Below are 19,831 nucleotides of genomic sequence, written 5' to 3' on the forward strand. Positions count from 1 at the left end.
TAAAAGCTATGTTCAGCCATTATTCTTTCCACTAGTTCTGATACTAGTAAGAAGGGCAGGAGACACAAGCGGGCGACCAACCTTCATCTCCGCGCGCCTCCTTCTTCTTTACCCGCTTGATCTTTTTCTTGAAGACTTTGGTGAGAAATGTGGCAAATTTGTTGCCCTCTCCCAGGGCGGTCTGGAAGGCAGCGTGTAGAGCCTTCTCCTTCTCCTGGAGCTTCACCACTTCCTTCCTCTTGGCCTCTAACTGCTGCATAAAATCCTCCGACTTCCTCTGCAAGAAAAAACATAAAATAATTATCCGATGTTAAGATGCTCCCTGGATGGACGTCCCTCTGGGCCCGACGTCCACCGATGTACCTTCATTTCATCCAGCTCAGCGATTCGGTCACTGACTTTCTCCTGCAGGATGTCCTCCCGCTTCTCAAAATCCTTCAGCAAGAGAAGTTCTTCGAAAAGTGTGATGTGCCGCAGGTCGGCCATCTTCATCTGCACGTCCAGCTGCATCTTCTTGTGTCGTACAATGCGGAGCTCGGCGTCAAAATCAACGGCCAGTTTGGTCACCTGGAACAAAGGTGCAGTGAGAGTACAGAAACATATACCCTGCTTTTTGCACTCCAGAGCTGCAATCACAATTCTGTAGCTTCACTGCTAAAGCCTACCAGCAATCCCTGCTTGTTCAGTGTCTGCGCAGATCTTGCGCTTGCAATTTTTATGCCAGAAATTCTAATATTTACACCAGGTACAGTCATCTGATTTACGGAAACAAATGACTTCTTCTATTATTGGAGACCAGGAAAGGTGAAAAATGATGTTGTCGACAAACTTGCTGCTTCCAGTAACAAGCAGCAGAACTCTGATTGCAGCTCTGGAGCATAATACCAGTAAGAAAAGTAATGCAAATTGTTTAGAAAGTGACCAACTACTTATATAGTAATAAGCAGAACTGTGATTTAATATTGCTAAGTAAAATACCAACTATTTACAGTGGGGAAAAAAGTATTCAGTCAGCCATCAATTGTGCAAGTTCTCCCACTTACAACGAAGAGAGAGGCCTGTAATTGACATCATAGGTGACCAGGACTATGACAGTCAAAAAGTAGAAAACAAATCCAGAAAATCACCTTGTCTGATTTGGAAGATTTATTTTGCAAATTATGGTGGAAAATAAGTATTTGGTCACCTAAAAACATGCAAGATCTCTGGTTCTCACAGACCTGTAACTTCTTCTTTAAGAGGCTCTTCTGTCCTCCACTCATTACCTGTAGTAATGGCACCTGTTTGAACTTGTTACCGGTATAAAAGACTCCTGTCCACAACCTCAAACAGTCACACTCCAAACTCCACTATGGAGATGACCAAAGAGCTGTCGAAGGACACCAGAAACAAAATTATAGCCCTGCACCAGGCTGGGAAGACTGAATCTGCAATAGCCAACCAGCTTGGAAATCAACTGTGGGAGCAATAATAAGAAAATGGAAGAGATACAAGACCACTGATAATCTCCCTCGATCTGGGGATCCACGCAAGATCTCACCCCGTGGGGTCAAAATGATCACAAGAACAGTGAGCAAAAATCCCAGAACCACACGGGGGACCTAGTGAATGCCCTGCATAGAGCTGGGACCACCATAACAAAGGCTACCATCAGTAACATACTACACCATCAGTAACATACTACTCCACCAGGGACTCAGATCCTGCAGTGCCAGACGTGTCCCCCTGCTTAAGCCAGTACATGTCCAGGCCCGTCTGACGTTTGCTAGAGAGCATTTGGATTATCCAGAAGAGTATTGGGAGAATGTCCTATGGTCTGATGAAACCAAAGTAGAACTGTTTGGTACAAACAAAACTCATCATGTTTGGACACCATACCTACTGTGAAGCATGGGGGTGGCAACATCATGCTTTGGGGCTGTTTCTTTGTAAAGGACCAGGACGACTGATCCGTGTACATGTAGAATGAATGGGGCCATGTATCGTGAGATTTTGAGTGCAAACCTCCTTCCATCAGCAAGGGCATTGAAGATGAAACGTGGCTGGGTCTTTCAGCATGATAATGATCCCAAGCACACCGCCAGGGCAACGAAGGAGTGGCTTCGTATGAAGCATATGAAGGTCCTGGAGTGGCCTAGCCAGTCTCCAGATCTCAACCCCATAGAAAACCTTTGGTGGGAGTTGAAAGTCCGTGTTTTCCAGTGACAGGCCCAAAACATCACTGCTCTAGAGGAGATCTGCATGGAGGAATGGGCCAACATACCAACAACAGTGTGTGGCAACCTTGTGAAGACTTACAGAAAACGTGTGACCTCTGTCATTGCCAACAAAGGATATAGAACAAAGTATTGAGATGAACTTTTGTTAATGACCAAATACTTATTTTCCACCATAATTTGCAAAATAAATCTTCCCAAATCAGACAAGGTGATTTTCTGGATTTGTTTTCTCATTGTGACTCTCCTAGTTGTGGTCACCTATGATGTCAATTACAGGCCGCTCATCTTTATAAGGGGGAGAACTTGCACAATTGGTGGCCGACTAAAGGTACCTTCACACGAAACGACGCTGCAGCGATAGCGACAATGATGCCGATCGCTGCAGCGTCGCTGTTTGATCGCTGGAGAGCTGTCACACAGACCGCTCTCCAGCGACCAACGATGCCGAGGTCCCTGGGTAACCAGGGTAAACATCGGGTTACTAAGCGCAGGGCCGCGCTTAGTAACCCGATGTTTACCCTGGTTACCAGCGTAAAATGTAAAAAAAAAAAACACTACATACTTACATTCGCGTCCCCCGGCGTCCGCTTCCTGCACTGACTGAGCACCGGCAGTAGCAGGGCACAGCGGTGACGTCACCGCTGTGCTGTACTTTCACTTTCACTTTACGGCGCTCAGTCAGTGTGGGAAGCGGACGCCGGGGGACGCGAAGGTGAGTATGTACTGTTTGTTTTTTTTACATTTTACACTGGTAACCCGGGTAAACATCGGGTTACTAAGCGCGGCCCTGCGCTTGGTAACCCGATGTTTACCCTGGTTACCAGTGTAATATATCGCTGGTATCGTTGCTTTTGCTTTCAAACACAACGATACACGGCGATCGGACGACCAAATAAAGTTCTGGACTTTATTCAGCGACCAGCGACATCACAGCAGGATCCTGATCGCTGCTGCGTGTCAAACTAAACGATATCGCTAGCGAGGACGCTGCAACGTCACGGATCGCTAGCGATATCGTTACAAAGTCGTTTCGTGTGAAGGTACCTTAAATACTTTTTTCCCCACTGTATATAGCAATAGGCAGAACTGTGATTTCAGATCTGGAGTATAATATTGCTGAGTAAAATATTTACAAAGTGTCCAAACTATTTAAGAAGTAACAAGCAGAACAACTGTGATTGCAGCTCTGGAGTATAATACAGGTAAGATATACAATGTAAAACCCCAAGCGACTCAATCCTTTATGCAGATGGCACCCGTTGTACTAAATCCTACAAATGTAGCAGCTCTTAATGTAAGCGATGCAGCTTCCTACACCATTTTCTGTGCATTAGAACAGATGTGCTGCTCCAAATACTGATGATTGCTGCGGCAGAGACGCTTACCTGCCCAGGCCTCAAAACAAATGCACTAACAGGGCGCAGTGGACCCATTTAAAGATGGCGGCTACACAGGTGCAGAAATACTGATGAGACAGCCACAATCAGGGGTTGGCCGCTAGGCACACCAGTGCACAAAAGAAGATCCAGTCTGTATGTCGCAATGTTCACACACAGGAGATGCAGATCAGGCTCACAGCCCATTAATGACGCCCATACTCTCAGATCCAGCGGGCTGCCCAGTGCTGAAATGCATCCTGTGTGAACAGAGGCCACTGCGCCGTTAGTGCATTTGTTTGAGGCCTGGGCAGGTAAGCGTCTCTGCCTTTTTTTGGTGTTTTTTATAGATTTTTGGAGGATTTTTGCGTCTTCTTTTTGTGGTTTTGATGATTGCTGCGGCCCCATATTTCGACAGTTGGCCCGTGCTATGCCTGAGGTTTCCTGCATCCCCCCACCGGTCTCGTACCTGTTTGATGAGGTTTTCCTGTACGTATACATTCTTGATTTCCGCTCGCTGCGCGGCCTCTTTCTCCAGGTCAGACAGCTCCGTACTTGGTCCGTGGCCTCTCTGGGAAGATGCCGCGCGGTGCGATCTCACGGAGCTTGTGGTGGATGGTCTGGAATGTATCTCTGATTGTTTCGCTGCCATTGGCGGTTTTTCTCCAAAACTGCCAAATCCGCCAAAGCCTCCTCCCTCCAGTGCCGGCCGGGCCTGGACCCGGGCCTCTTGCTCCAGCTGGAATCCGCGGAGTGTCTCACCGTCGTACTGGAACCTCTTCTCGGGGGTCTCATCGGGTCGCAGTGCTGGGACCCGGGGGATGGGGAGGTGTTTGGAGGGGTCCAGTGATTGCTGGATGAATCTCACTTCTTGGACCAAGCTCCTCATGTTCTCTATGGTTTCTACCTTGAGATCACGGAGCTTCATGATGGAGCGGTTCATGGATGATTTATGCTCATGTATCTATATAAGGAGACACAAGTCAGTGTTATATGGAGCCGACAGAGTGATCCAGCATCTCCTGTACAAGGACCGATAACCGCATACTGACCAGTGATTAATCTATACCACAGCGCTCCTCGGCCTGCATTACAGGCTATGGTTATCAGGAGACGCTCGTCCTCTATACTGTACCCACCCCGCGTTATCTGCCTGCGCAGTATCCGGCGTACCATGCTCTCCAGCAGCGCCAGCTCGCTCCTCTTCCGCTCAGCATTTATTCGCAGGTGTTCAGGGACACTGTAATCCTTCGCTGTTTTCAGCTTGAAGTCTCCCATGTTCTCTTTGGCATATTTAATGGCCGCAACATCAGCGGGGTCCTCATAGTCCTCGCTGGGCTTAGTCTTGTACCTGGGAATAAATCAGCGGTGTGTGCGGTGATCCCGCATACATTGTACTCAGCGGTGTGTGCGGTGATCCCGCATACATTGTACTCAGCGGTGTGTGCGGTGATCCCGCATACATTGTACTCAGCGGTGTGTGCGGTGATCCCGCATACATTGTACTCAGCGGTGTGTGCGGTGATCCTGGATATACTGTACTCAGCGGTGTGTGCGGTGATCCTGGATACATTGTACTCAGCGGTGTGTGCGGTGATCCCGGATACATTGTACTCAGCGGTGTGTGCGGTGATCCTGGATACATTGTACTCAGCGGTGTGTGCGGTGATCCCGCATACATTGTACTCAGCGGTGTGTGCGGTGATCCTGGATATATTGTACTCAGCGGTGTGCGGTGATCCCGCATACATTGTACTCAGCGGTGTGTGCGGTGATCCTGGATACATTGTACTCAGCGGTGTGTGCGGTGATCCCGGATACATTGTACTCAGCGGTGTGTGCGGTGATCCTGGATATATTGTACTCAGCGGTGTGTGCGGTGATCCTGGATACATTGTACTCAGCGGTGTGTGCGGTGATCCTGGATACATTGTACTCAGCGGTGTGTGCGGTGATCCTGGATACATTGTACTCAGCGGTGTGTGCGGTGATCCCGGATACATTGTACTCAGCGGTGTGTGCGGTGATCCCGCATACATTGTACTCAGCGGTGTGTGCGGTGATCCTGGATACATTGTACTCAGCGGTGTGTGCGGTGATCCTGGATACATTGTACTCAGCGGTGTGTGCGGTGATCCTGGATATATTGTACTCAGCGGTGTGTGCGGTGATCCTGGATATACTGTACTCAGCGGTGTGTGCGGTGATCCTGGATACATTGTACTCAGCGGTGTGTGCGGTGATCCTGGATATATTGTACTCAGCGGTGTGTGCGGTGATCCTGGATACATTGTACTCAGCGGTGTGTGCGGTGATCCTGGATACATTGTACTCAGCGGTGTGTGCGGTGATCCTGGATATACTGTACTCAGCGGTGTGTGCGGTGATCCTGGATATACTGTACTCAGCGGTGTGTGCGGTGATCCTGGATACATTGTACTCAGCGGTGTGTGCGGTGATCCTGGATACATTGTACTCAGCGGTGTGTGCGGTGATCCTGGACATACTGTACTCAGCGGTGTGTGCGGTGATCCTGGATATACTGTACTCAGCGGTGTGTGCGGTGATCCTGGATATATTGTACTCAGCGGTGTGTGCGGTGATCCTGGATATATTGTACTCAGCGGTGTGTGAGGTGATCCTGGATACATTGTACTCAGCGGTGTGTGCGGTGATCCTGGATATACTGTACTCAGCGGTGTGTGCGGTGATCCTGGATATACTGTACTCAGCAGTGTGTGCGGTGATCCTGGATACATTGTACTCAGCGGTGTGTGCGGTGATCCTGGATATATTGTACTCAGCGGTGTGTGCGGTGATCCTGGATACATTGTACTCAGCGGTGTGTGCGGTGATCCTGGATACATTGTACTCAGCGGTGTGTGCGGTGATCCTGGATACATTGTACTCAGCGGTGTGTGCGGTGATCCTGGATACATTGTACTCAGCGGTGTGTGCGGTGATCCTGGATACATTGTACTCAGCGGTGTGTGCGGTGATCCTGGATATACTGTACTCAGCGGTGTGTGCGGTGATCCTGGATACATTGTACTCAGCGGTGTGTGCGGTGATCCTGGATACATTGTACTCAGCGGTGTGTGAGGTGATCCTGGATACATTGTACTCAGCGGTGTGTGCGGTGATCCTGGATATACTGTACTCAGCGGTGTGTGCGGTGATCCTGGATATATTGTACTCAGCGGTGTGTGCGGTGATCCTGGATATACTGTACTCAGCGGTGTGTGCGGTGATCCTGGATACATTGTACTCAGCGGTGTGTGCGGTGATCCTGGATATACTGTACTCAGCGGTGTGTGAGGTGATCCTGGATACATTGTACTCAGCGGTGTGTGCGGTGATCCTGGATACATTGTACTCAGCGGTGTGTGCGGTGATCCTGGATATACTGTACTCAGCGGTGTGTGCGGTGATCCTGGATATATTGTACTCAGCGGTGTGTGCGGTGATCCTGGATATATTGTACTCAGCGGTGTGTGCGGTGATCCTGGATATATTGTACTCAGCGGTGTGTGCGGTGATCCTGGATATACTGTACTCAGCGGTATGTGCGGTGATCCCGGATACATTGTACTCAGCGGTGTGTGCGGTGATCCTGGATACATTGTACTCAGCGGTGTGTGCGGTGATCCCGGATACATTGTACTCAGCGGTGTGTGCGGTGATCCTGGATACATTGTACTCAGCGGTGTGTGCGGTGATCCCGGATACATTGTACTCAGCGGTGTGTGCGGTGATCCCGCATACATTGTACTCAGCGGTGTGTGCGGTGATCCTGGATACATTGTACTCAGCGGTGTGTGCGGTGATCCTGGATACATTGTACTCAGCGGTGTGTGTGGTGATCCTGGATACATTGTACTCAGCGGTGTGTGCGGTGATCCTGGATACATTGTACTCAGCGGTGTGTGCGGTGATCCTGGATACATTGTACTCAGCGGTGTGTGCGGTGATCCTGGATACATTGTACTCAGCGGTGTGTGCGGTGATCCTGGATACATTGTACTCAGTAGTGTGTGCGGTGATCTTGTATTTTAGCTTTATAACTTACAGGTCATCCCATTCCTGTTTTCTCTGTGAGATTTTGGATTTGGCCTTCTCGGCTTTCTCGATGATTTTCCGGACTCTTTCCACGTCTCGCTCCTGACGTCTTCCCACCCATTGCTGTGTTTGCTTCTGAATCACCGCACTAAGGTCAACTCCTCCTGTAGTGGCTGCAAAAAGATGCAACACATGGAAAGATGTGATCCGTGCTCGAGGAGCGTCCTACACCATATGTACCGCGAGAAGAATGGGCTCGGCACGGAAATTCTGATGCAATCAATCTACGTAGACGTTTGGGCCCACACAGCGGGGTCTTCATCAGACGGACCACCATAGAAAGATGCCAAGAAGTCCCTTCTGAGAGCAGCACTAGTGAAAGATGCAGAATGCGCTGCTGTCCCAAACAAGACACAGATTACTCTAGATCATCAAAGTGTCCAATTACTGCAAGTAATCTCCTCTATGATCACTTACCTAACACCAGATCACCCCAGTAATCTCCTCTATGATCACTTACCTAACATCAGATCTCCCCAGTAATCTCCTCTATGGTCACTTACCCAACATCAGATCACCCCAGTATTCTACTCTATGATCACTTACCTAACTCCAGATCACCCCAGTAATCTCCTCTATGATCACTTACCTAACTCCAGATCACCCCAGTAATCTCCTCTATGATCACTTACCTAACTCCAGATCACCCCAGTAATCTCCTCTATGATCACTTACCTAACACCAGATCACCCCAGTAATCTCCTCTATGGTCACATACCTAACTCCAGATCACCCCAGTAATCTCCTCTATGATCACATACCTAACATCAGATCACCCCAGTATTCTCCTCTATGATCACTTACCTAACACCAGATCACCCCAGTAATCTCCTCTATGATCACTTACCTAACACCAGATCACCCCAGTAATCTCCTCTATGATCACTTACCTAACACCAGATCTCCCCAGTAATCTCCTCTATGATCACTTACCTAACACCAGATCACCCCAGTAATCTCCTCTATGATCACTTACCTAACACCAGATCACCCCAGTAATCTCCTCTATGATCACTTACCTAACACCAGATCACCCCAGTAATCTCCGCTATGATCACTTACCTAACACCAGATCACCCCAGTAATCTCCTCTATGATCACTTACCTAACATCAGATCACCCCGGTAATCTCCGCTATGATCACTTACCTAACACCAGATCACCCCAGTAATCTCCTCTATGATCACTTACCTAACACCAGATCACCCCAGTAATCTCCTCTATGATCAGTTACCTAACATCAGATCTCCCCAGTAATCTCCTCTATGGTCACTTACCTAACACCAGATCACCCCAGTTATCTCCGCTATGATCACTTACCTAACATCAGATCACCCCAATAATCTCTGCTATGATCACTTACCTAACATCAGACCACCCCAGTAATCTCCTCTATGGTCACTTACCTAACATCAGATTACCCCAGTAATCTCCGCTATGATCACATACCTAACGTCAGATCACCCCAGTAATCTCCGCTATGATCACTTACCTGTCGCTCTTCTTGCAGATCACCCCAGTAATCTCCTCTATGGTCACTTACCTAACATCAGACCACCCCAGTAATCTCCTCTATGGTCACTTACCTGTCGCTCTTCTTGCAGATCACCCTAGTAATCTCCTCTATGATCACTTACCTAACATCCGGTCACCCCAGTAATCTCCTCTATGGCCACTTACCTAACATCAGATCACCCCAGTAATCTCCTCTATGGCCACTTACCCAACATCAGATCACCCCAGTAATCTCCTCTATGGCCACTTACCTAACATCAGATCACCCCAGTAATCTCCGCTATGATCACTTACCTGTCGCTTTTCTTGCAAATCACCCCAGTAATCTCCTCTATGATCTCTTACCCAACATCAGATCACCCCAGTAATCTCCTCTATGATCACTTACCTAACATCAGATCACCCCAGTAATCTCCTCTATGATCACTTACCCAACATCAGATCACCCCAGTAATCTCCTCTATGGTCACTTATCTAACATCAGATCACCCCAGTAATCTCCTCTATCATCACATACCTAACATCAGATCACCCCAGTATTCTCCTCTATGGTCACTTACCCAACATCAGATCACCCCAGTAATCTCCGCTATGATCACTTACCTGTCGCTCTTCTTGCAGATCACCCCAGTAATCTCCTCTATGATCACTTACCTAACATCAGATCACCCCAGTAATCTCCTCTATGGCCACTTACCTAACATCAGATCACCCCAGTAATCTCCTCTATGGCCACTTACCTAACATCAGATCACCCCAGTAATCTCCGCTATGATCACTTACCTGTCGCTCTTCTTGCAGATCACCCCAGTAATCTCCTCTATGATCACTTACCTAACATCAGATCACCCCAGTAATCTCTATGGCCACTTACCCAACATCAGATCACCCCAGTATTCTCCTCTATGGTCACTTACCCAACATCAGATCACCCCAGTAATCTCCTCTATGGCCACTTACCCAACATCAGATCACCCCAGTAATCTCTATGGCCACTTACCCAACATCAGATCACCCCAGTATTCTCCTCTATGGTCACTTACCCAACATCAGATCACCCCAGTAATCTCCTCTATGATCACATACCTAACATCAGATCACCCCAGTATTCTCCTCTATGGTCACTTACCTGTCGCTCTTCTTGCAGATCACCCCAGTAATCTCCTCTATGATCACATACCTAACATCAGATCACCCCAGTATTCTCCTCTATGGCCACTTACCCAACATCAGATCACCCCAGTAATCTCCTCTATGATCACATACCTGTCGCTCTTCTTGCAGATCACCCCAGTAATCTCCTCTATGATCACATACCTAACATCAGATCACCCCAGTATTCTCCTCTATGGTCACTTACTCAACATCAGATCACCCCAGTAATCTCCTCTATGGTCACTTACCTGTCGCTCTTCTTGCAGATCACCCCAGTAATCTCCTCTATGATCACTTACCCAACATCAGATAACCCCAGTATTCTCCTCTATGGTCACTTACCCAACATCAGATCACCCCAGTATTCTCCTCTATGGTCACTTACCCAACATCAGATAACCCCAGTATTCTCCTCTATGGTCACTTACCCAACATCAGATCACCCCAGTATTCTCCTCTATGGTCACTTACTCAACATCAGATCACCCCAGTAATCTCCTCTATGGTCACTTACCTGTCGCTCTTCTTGCAGATCACCCCAGTAATCTCCTCTATGATCACTTACCCAACATCAGATAACCCCAGTATTCTCCTCTATGGTCACTTACCCAACATCAGATCACCCCAGTATTCTCCTCTATGGTCACTTACCCAACATCAGATAACCCCAGTAATCTCCTCTATGGTCACTTACCCAACATCAGATAACCCCAGTATTCTCCTCTATGGTCACTTACCCAACATCAGATAACCCCAGTAATCTCCTCTATGGTCACTTACCCAACATCAGATAACCCCAGTATTCTCCTCTATGGTCACTTACCCAACATCAGATCACCCCAGTAATCTCCTCTATGGTCACTTACCCAACATCAGATCACCCCAGTATTCTCCTCTATGGTCACTTACCCAACATCAGATAACCCCAGTATTCTCCTCTATGGTCACTTACCCAACATCAGATCACCCCAGTATTCTCCTCTATGGTCACTTACTCAACATCAGATCACCCCAGTAATCTCCTCTATGGTCACTTACCTGTCGCTCTTCTTGCAGATCACCCCAGTAATCTCCTCTATGATCACTTACCCAACATCAGATAACCCCAGTATTCTCCTCTATGGTCACTTACCCAACATCAGATCACCCCAGTATTCTCCTCTATGGTCACTTACCTAACATCAGATCACCCCAGTATTCTCCTCTATGGTCACTTACCCAACATCAGATCACCCCAGTAATCTCCTCTATGGTCACTTACCTGTCGCTCTTCTTGCAGATCACCCATCATTGCTCCCTGCCTTTGATCTCGCCCTGTCTGACGTCAGATCTTCTCCTTATTTCGCATAGTTCGGTGGAGTCTCACCTGAGTCGCGGCTTTCTTTGGGGGCATCGGTCTGGTACAGGTCGTATCGGGTCATCCTTCTCTTTCCGATCAGCCCCTTCACCCTGCTGTACTTCTCGGAGAGCGTCAGCAGCCGGTACGTGGACACTTCGTGCTCGGTGTTGATTGCGCGGACGATCACAGTGTCACATTCCACCTGATCCCGGAATCTGGTGGGTAAAAGTCCAATATCGGGGATACGGTATATACCATGGTCGTATGTCAGATCTGCAGGGGTCCGACACTGTGACCTGACTGTAGTCCCCGTCCACGCAGACCTCCGCTGCCACGTCTCCATCCTAGAGCTATACTATGGATCACCCCTCTGAGGAATCTACCGGCCCCATTACAAGTCATTGTATAGATTCTACAGGGACCATAAACTGGGCAGCAATACACTGCAACAGGCACTGCAGAAGGGACAGGGGTCAGAAACATCAGGGCAGGCTGGAAGTTGTGGTGTCACACCTGAAGTGCTGACCAGTGCCCAGCTGGGGACATCATTTTTTTTTTTAGATTTTAAAGTTTGAAACAAAGTCCAGAACTTTGCAAAAGAAGAACCTCTTTCCTGGTGTCTCTCGGACGGGACTGTCTTGTTTTTACGCCGATGGATCTGGAGGAAGGTGTTTGGCTTTTCCCGTCAGCCTGTAGTTGTCATTGGTATCACATTGCGGTACATACAACATAGTCATTACTTTTTATTGCATTTTTTGGGAGGTGCGGCACTCAAAAAAGTGCAAATGTTGGCGTTTTGATTGTTTTTTGTTTCTGATGTTTATTGTACCAGTGAAACAATTTATCTTTTGTCTTATCAGGCGATTCTCAATATTCTTTTCTTAATTTTTTAAGTTTCTTTATTTCTTTATTGGGAGAAGGGGGAGATTTTGAATGTTTTTGTATTTATTTTGTAACATTTTGTTATTACTTTTTTTGTCTTTTCCAGTCCCCGTAGAGAATTGACCCTGCAATCGCTCTATCACTTCTACTATAATACTTCAGCATCAACAAGCTGCCCAGAAGCCCGGGCACATAGAGGATTGTGAAGGGGACAGCGATGGGGTCATCAGAGGGGCTCAGACTGCCAATCCATCAGCAGCCGCAATCACATCGCTCTGGGGGTCAATGCGCATCAGGACAGACCCCCACTATAGACTAACACTTAAATACTCCGATCAGAGACTGACCGCAACATCTAAAGCCCGACGCCGGCAGTATAATACAGTGTACACCCACCATGTACTGTGAGGGTTTGATTATCTCCACCTACCGGGCCTGCAGCTTCTTCAGTCCTAGGCTGTGCTTCTCCTGCTCCCAGGCCAGCTCCTTCAGCAGGGTGCGGACCCTCTCTGACGTCTGACGTTCCATCTCTTCGCGGATCCTAGGGTCCATCTCGAACTCCTAGAAGGAGGAAGCGCAGATTGCGGGAGTCTCTTTGGAGGCCATGTTTGTCTCTGACATTTTAAGATCTGGTGTGACCATCTCTCACCACCGTTGATATCGGCCCATAGACAGTCATTTCCGGTTTTGTGGGAATGAGTTGTACTTATCATACACTTTCCGATGTGCGTTGTGTATAAATTAACACTTAATTTAGAAATCTCTGCTTGCTTTTTCCGTAAAAGAGAATCACTAAAAAGAAGCCTATGATTGTCCGACAAGCAGAGGGCTCCTCTCCGGGGTCGGTACGTACCGCTCGGCCAAGCTGCAGGTGATGCGGTAGCGCCATATTCTTTTCCAGCAGTTGTCTGAAGTCCGTCCTCAGCGTCTCAAGCGCTCGCCTCCTGCTGACCTTCTTACTTTCTGCCTCCTTCATCAGCCGGTCGTGCTGTCGCTTCTGCTTGGCATTTTCTATGCTGAAAGGAATCAGATTGGGGTCAATTCCGGCCCATCCGAGAGCATAAAACATGCCACTAATGAGCTCCACAATATCACTGCCTTGGCCCGACCCATGCAGCCACTGCCGAGAAGAGAACTGAATCAGGTTCCTATGACACTGGGACACCTAGTGGTCAATTTCCATTAAAAGGGTTGTAACAAAAACAACATGTTCCACAGGATCGGTGATAAATGTGTGATTGCTGGGACCTCCACTAACCATAAGAATGGGGGGCCGAAGAGACCTGATCGCCGTACAATCTCTCTCGTAGCTTTTATTGGGGTAATATGCTGCCACCTGGTGTCTGACACTAAGAATACAACTTAGAACAAAAGTACCGTAATCGAGTCCCTGAAAGACTACAGCTGGCCTGCCGACACTCAGATAATCACACAGTAGGAGAAGCAAAACAAAAAACACCCAAATGAAGAGGGGTGCTGTGTCCCCCAATGAAGTCTACGAGAATGAGGTTTTACAGCGAGTACCAAAAAACTTCTTTTTCTCGGTCACTTAATTGGGGGGGGATAGAGAAATCATGGGAGGTCCTAAAGCAGACACTGGAGTGGGAAAACTAATAACCGTGTTACAGAAGGAAGAATCTCTCCGGATGCCACCAAACATCTGCCGCCTCCACTACCCCTTCAGCCAAGACAGACGTGAAGGTGGGATCTCTGCAAAGATGGGGACTGAAGACCAAGAAACTGGACCCAGGAGGTTCCTACCGCTGGCAGCGGGCGCCCGGGCTTAGCCTGATTTTTTGGCCATGGTAGATGGAAGCCATTGTACAATGGTAGCCCTACAGGTGGTCAGACCTCAGGTATACCGGGATGACAAGAGACAGAGGTCATTTTCTGCTGGAAAAAAAAAAAAACAGGTCTGAGGCTCAACCTAACCTAAACTGAAGAGCAGGGTGTCAGCAGGACGAGTGTAGCCTGTTGGAGAGGAGACCATTTTTTTTCTAAGGTGTATTCTTACTGTCAGCCTCCAGGTGGCAGCATATTACCCCTAGTTTCTGTATCCCCCAATGAGGGTCCTGAGAGGAAGCAGCAGTGAGCATGTGCGGCCACTGCTACATTCACTGTCTGTAGAAGAGGTGGTCACACATGCTCAGTACTGCTCCATTCACACATAAAAGACAGAGACAACAATGGAGGGGTCTCCAGACCACCCATGAGACATCATGCTACCATCACACGACCTGGTCTGACTATTGATTAGATGCAGCAAGATGGTAAAGGAGTAACGATCCAATGGTGTGATGACATACAGCAAGTCTGCGGTACAACAATACAATACATGGGACTTCACCTGTAAGCGTCCGGATCATCGATATCCTCCGCAGGCCTCTCTTCATCAAGGCGGAGCTGCAAGATACAAAGATATCAGTCACAGCGGGATCCCACCGATGTGGGACAGTATCTGCTGATGCTGTGACGATGGAGCCCACCCTAGGAGAAGGCACTTTAGCTTTCTTCACTTTCAGCTCTCGCTCAATGTCCTCCATGGAGAGGATGCTGAAGGTGAAGATGTTCCCGTCGGCTCCGCAGCTGATGAGGTACTGGTTATCGAAGCTGGAGCTGATGGCCTGGATGGCTCCGTACTGGTTATCATGGACCCCGAGAGACCAGTAACTGACCATGGAATGGAGCCCAGGGTCGTTGGGCTGCAGGGGGTAGACCCTGATCGCTCCGTCCCGCATCCCACAGAACAGCAGCTGCTTGTTGGAGCTAAGGACGAGATGGAAAGAAAAAATACAAAATGTCAAGCTCCGTAAGTATAAGCATCTGATTGATCGGAGTCCTGGAGAGGGTCACCTAGTATTCAAGGAAAACTGCCTCTTTAAAGAGGACCTGTCACCAGGTCAGAAGTGGGCAGTGTTTGCTCTTATTTTATTCCTGCTGCTCCTTTTCAGTTTTTTCAGTTTTTTATTATTATTATTATTTTTATTTGTCCATACGGTTCCAAAGATATGGGCATTTTCATTTAGTGCAAATTTTTATGGCCTTTACCTAGGGGTTGTGGCTCCCAGCATTCCTCAGGGGCGTGTCTTTAAGCTGCTCTGCCATGCAAGCACCGCCCCCTCGGTACAGATCATTAAAAATAAGCATTAAATATAAAGGGCCAAATCTCGAACTGTACGGGGGAAATAAAAAAAACACTAAATACTCTGAGGAGTAGCGAGAATAAAATAAAAGGAAGAACGGGACAATTCTGACTCGGTGACAGGTATGGATATGCAACTTCATTCCGGACAGCCGAGGAAACAGTTTTTTATTGCCCTTCATATTGTTGCTTGGCACCTGTCAGTCTTCTTTTGGCCCTGATGTTTGGCTAGTTTTCTAACTACACTCCTGTCTCATCCACTGACCGCTCCTGGTTCTGCCGCACATCCACGACCACAAATGATGGATCTCCAGGCAGCAAAGTCCGTACCCACTTGTGGGGGTGAAGGGTGACGGTCAGGGGATAGCCAGCCTCAGATTACATGTGGCCTGACCAATCAGACTGGCTATATTTCTGATCCTGCCCGACCCTAGTCCCTGACAGGTTCTCTACCTGAAGTGCATTTTGTGGATGGGATTGCTGCTGGTGTTATCGATCGGCAGAGCTTGCACCGGTTCGTCTCTTCTCATAGTCGGATCCTCAACTTGTCCACCGGCATCAGAAAACTGGCAGAGGTAGAGGAACCCGGAGTCGTACCCGTCCTGATGAAGAGGAGAAGAATGACACGTTAGGGCATAAAACAGAACCAGCAGACGGATGATGATGATGATGGTGGTGGTGGTGCCGGGCCACATGACACTTACCAGGGATAACCAGAACTTCCCAGGACTGGCGTAGAAACCACACAGGATGGGACTGGGCTCTTCAGGGACGTAGAGCTCCGGCAGCTTCTCCTCTTCATCATCGGTGACTGGCGGCAGGTCGTCTTCTGACAGCTCCGCTCCGCGCTCCTTCTGTTCCTGTATCCAGGCGTCCCGCTCCTTTATCTTCTGCTCCCGGATCTTCCGTATGTGATCCAGCCGCTCCTCCCTCTTTAGACCAGACAGGAGGAACAGTGGGGACAAATATAAGTGATAAACCATAGCGGGGTCCCATCACTGGGACCCCAAAGACTCTGACTATGAGGGGGCCACGGCACTGAGTCAGCACGTTTTTAGATGTGCAGGAAAACATGGAAGGGGCTGCAAAGCTAAAGCAGCACCGAGACCCCCGCGCTCTCAGGACGCGTCCGTTGCCATGATCTGATGATCTCACAGGAGATGACCGCAGTTGTGCCTTCTACAGTCCAGCTTTCTTCTTTTTACATTTCTATCCATGGTACATTCAAAAATCCAAAGGGCCCCAAAGACGACGCCTATATGTCTCCATACCGCCATACTGCCCCCTGTCGTGGCCACAGGAAGGAACCCCCAGGCCGGATGTCACTTACGTGGCTGGAGGGTCTGCGCCCAGTTCTTACCTCAATCTTTGACTTGATGCTACTGAATCTGAAGTAACTTATGGGAAGGTTGAGGATTTCATAGGTGGAAACCGGGTCCGTCTTGTCGGCTGTCGGGGCCGGGATCTGAACGGCGAATCCATTGTCACAGAGAACCAGCAGCGCGCTCAACTCCTGCAACCGAGAGGAGAAAATGCAGAAAGGTTCACCGAGGCCCACAGAGATTGGATGTGACAATCCCAGCCTGACCGGTGTCCACCACCGTGAATTCAGCGTGAATTTCCCCGTGCAGACGAGGGGATCGTCAGCCTGAGTGCGACCATTGTTATTCTATGGGACCGTGCACATGTCTGAAAATGTCCAAGAAGGATTGGATATTCGTATCGCACTCATCCATACAAGTCAAAGAGTTCGTGGGAAAAATCAGACTGCGCTGGGATGACATCTGAGTGCAGTCCGATATTCACTGACTGACAGAATGGAGACATTTTTTTTCCTCCATCTTCTCTTCATAAGAGAAAATCAGAGCTCACAGTGATCAGCAGAAATCGGCCCAATTCTCTTGGATGAGAGAAAATACTGTTATGTGACCCCGGCCTAAAAGGGATTTAAGGACAATATTACTACAGGAACCAGCAGAGGTGAGAAAACAGATTTGTAGGCCCACGTCGTCAGTCCATGGCCGCCGGACCAGAGCACTGCCATCCTCCCCACCTGCTGGGGTCACCACCGACTGTGCGGCTACTCACGTGTGAGGACGGAGACCAGTGTAACTCCCGCACGGGTCCTGGAAGACGCACGAATCCAAGAGGTTCATAGACATCGCCGACAGCAAAGAAGAAGACGGTTCTGTCCGCACTCTGCCGCGGGGAAGGAGAGAGGATTATTACCACTGCTCCAGTTATACAGTACGACCTATACAATATGGGTGCAGCTCCGTCTGTGACTAGAGCATAGAAAAGGATGTGTAGATAATGAAGAAGCAGCACTTTTATTCCACATACGTCATGTCTTACCCTCTAGTCACAGACGGAGCTGCATCCATAGTTTTATAGGTTGCACAACTTCCCGTTGCCGCTTGTAGTAAAAAAAGGACATCTACAAAGCAACTGGAGGAAGTGGCCACTTTCCATTTTTTGCTCTTTTCTGTTTTTCCTCCCCTTTTTCCAGGAGACACACATCGCCATATGATGGGTTGTTTTTGTTTGCTGTATGATGCCATTCATTTTACCAAACAGTCTACTGAAAAATGGAAGGAAAAAATAAAAGGAAATGGCAGAAAAAAAAACCCATTTGGTACAAATGAGCTGGTGCCGGGAGTCTGCTCCCATTGATGACAGTGAGGCATTTAGAGATTATATATTACTGCTGTTAAAGAAATAAAAATCGGTTTTCTTCTTCCCGTAACTTTGACCTTTTCCCGTTGATGGCGCGGACCAAGCCTTTGTGTAGTGTTATTGGTAACATTTTAGGGGATCATTTCTGATTTTCTTTACACTATGGGATAACTTATTTCATACTTTAGTAGATCAGGCGTTTATAAGCAATGATCCCAGATCTATTTTTTGTCGTCTCGGATTGGTGAAAGGGTTCTTTAACATTTTGATTTTTTAATATTAAAAAAAAAAACATTTTAACTACATTTTCCTTATTTTTTTAGTCCCCCAAGTGGACTTCATCCTGTGATGTTTGCGCTATATACTGCGATACTTTAGCCTTGTAACATATAGTACATCTAATGTTCTCCTGCCCAGGCTTTATGGGGCACCAAGATGGCGGCAGCAGGGGTCTACAGTAGCCCCCGGCAGCTGTGATATCCCATCACACCATGTGACTACAGCAGAGGGGGACGATGGGCACAAACCAGACTCTGACTCCTTCACAAACCCCTTAACTGCTGGTTAGCGGCAGCGATCGGCGCTAACTCTTTTACCCCCGTGGAAAGGATCTCTCCGTTGCGCTCATAGGCCAGGGCCGTGACTGGAGCGTTGTGCGGCTTGAAGGCTTGTCTCAGGTTTACTGCTGCATCCTGGGTGCCCCTCCGTCCCGCCATGGCGCCCCTGCCGAAGGCATTGTGAACCTCCAGGACACGGACCACCCCGTCTTCGAACCCCATGGCAAACAAGCCGCCTTTGGGATTAACCTGCAGAAGAGAAGATGGTGAACGGATGGAAGAAGGAGGCCAGGAAGACACAGAGAATTACTGCTGCAATCATGGCGTCATACCCCGCACAGTAATTCTAGGGGGGCTTCATGAGTGACTGAAGGAACACCAAAACCACATTTTCAGTTTAGGGGTGCAGTGAATGTAAAGGCGCAGTCTGACGGCCATATAAATCAGAAGGCAATGCTCGGACCGGCCCAAAAGCTTCATATATGTGCATGCAGCTGTCACGCTCGGGTCAGGAGAGCCGCCGGCCAGTCCGGTCTCGCTCCGATGTATATGGCCGTCTGACTATGTTCGAAGAGCTGACCATGCGAGGAGCCCACGTCAGGGCCGTGCCGCCTTGCTTAAACTTCATGTCCACGAGAGGAACCTTCCCTGCAAAGTCGTAGATCCTCAGAGATCCTGAAACAGAAAGAGACGGATGAACTTTACATGCGGGGAATGCAATAAACTGACTGCAGAGATTAAAGTCTCCTACGGTCTACAACACAAGTCTCCAGGGCCCCGCACTACAACTGCCAGCAGATAAGGAGCCGAGCGGATGAAGGGGGTTATCCTCCACTACCAAAGTGTCAGGG

The 19,831-nt window shown here is 48.5% G+C and overlaps 1 protein-coding gene across 1 annotated transcript in view; it reads right to left on the minus strand.

The window, feature by feature from the left end:
* Positions 1 to 19,831, minus strand: part of CFAP44 (cilia and flagella associated protein 44) — a 106,366-nt gene that overhangs the window by 46,507 nt on the left and 40,028 nt on the right. The window contains exons 13-28 of the mRNA XM_077293670.1: positions 19,561 to 19,655; positions 19,020 to 19,229; positions 17,836 to 17,946; positions 17,108 to 17,260; positions 16,452 to 16,679; positions 16,201 to 16,349; positions 15,092 to 15,371; positions 14,953 to 15,008; positions 13,459 to 13,621; positions 13,036 to 13,166; positions 11,751 to 11,938; positions 7,665 to 7,827; positions 4,769 to 4,946; positions 4,065 to 4,559; positions 364 to 567; positions 82 to 277 (exon numbers count right to left, since the gene is read on the minus strand). Of these exons, the coding sequence (XP_077149785.1) occupies positions 82 to 277; positions 364 to 567; positions 4,065 to 4,559; positions 4,769 to 4,946; positions 7,665 to 7,827; positions 11,751 to 11,938; positions 13,036 to 13,166; positions 13,459 to 13,621; positions 14,953 to 15,008; positions 15,092 to 15,371; positions 16,201 to 16,349; positions 16,452 to 16,679; positions 17,108 to 17,260; positions 17,836 to 17,946; positions 19,020 to 19,229; positions 19,561 to 19,655 (3,000 nt within the window). The remainder of the gene's footprint in view (positions 1 to 81; positions 278 to 363; positions 568 to 4,064; positions 4,560 to 4,768; positions 4,947 to 7,664; positions 7,828 to 11,750; positions 11,939 to 13,035; positions 13,167 to 13,458; positions 13,622 to 14,952; positions 15,009 to 15,091; positions 15,372 to 16,200; positions 16,350 to 16,451; positions 16,680 to 17,107; positions 17,261 to 17,835; positions 17,947 to 19,019; positions 19,230 to 19,560; positions 19,656 to 19,831) is intronic.

This window comes from Ranitomeya variabilis, chromosome 3 (assembly GCF_051348905.1).
Source record: "Ranitomeya variabilis isolate aRanVar5 chromosome 3, aRanVar5.hap1, whole genome shotgun sequence".
Taxonomy (NCBI): domain Eukaryota; kingdom Metazoa; phylum Chordata; class Amphibia; order Anura; family Dendrobatidae; genus Ranitomeya; species Ranitomeya variabilis.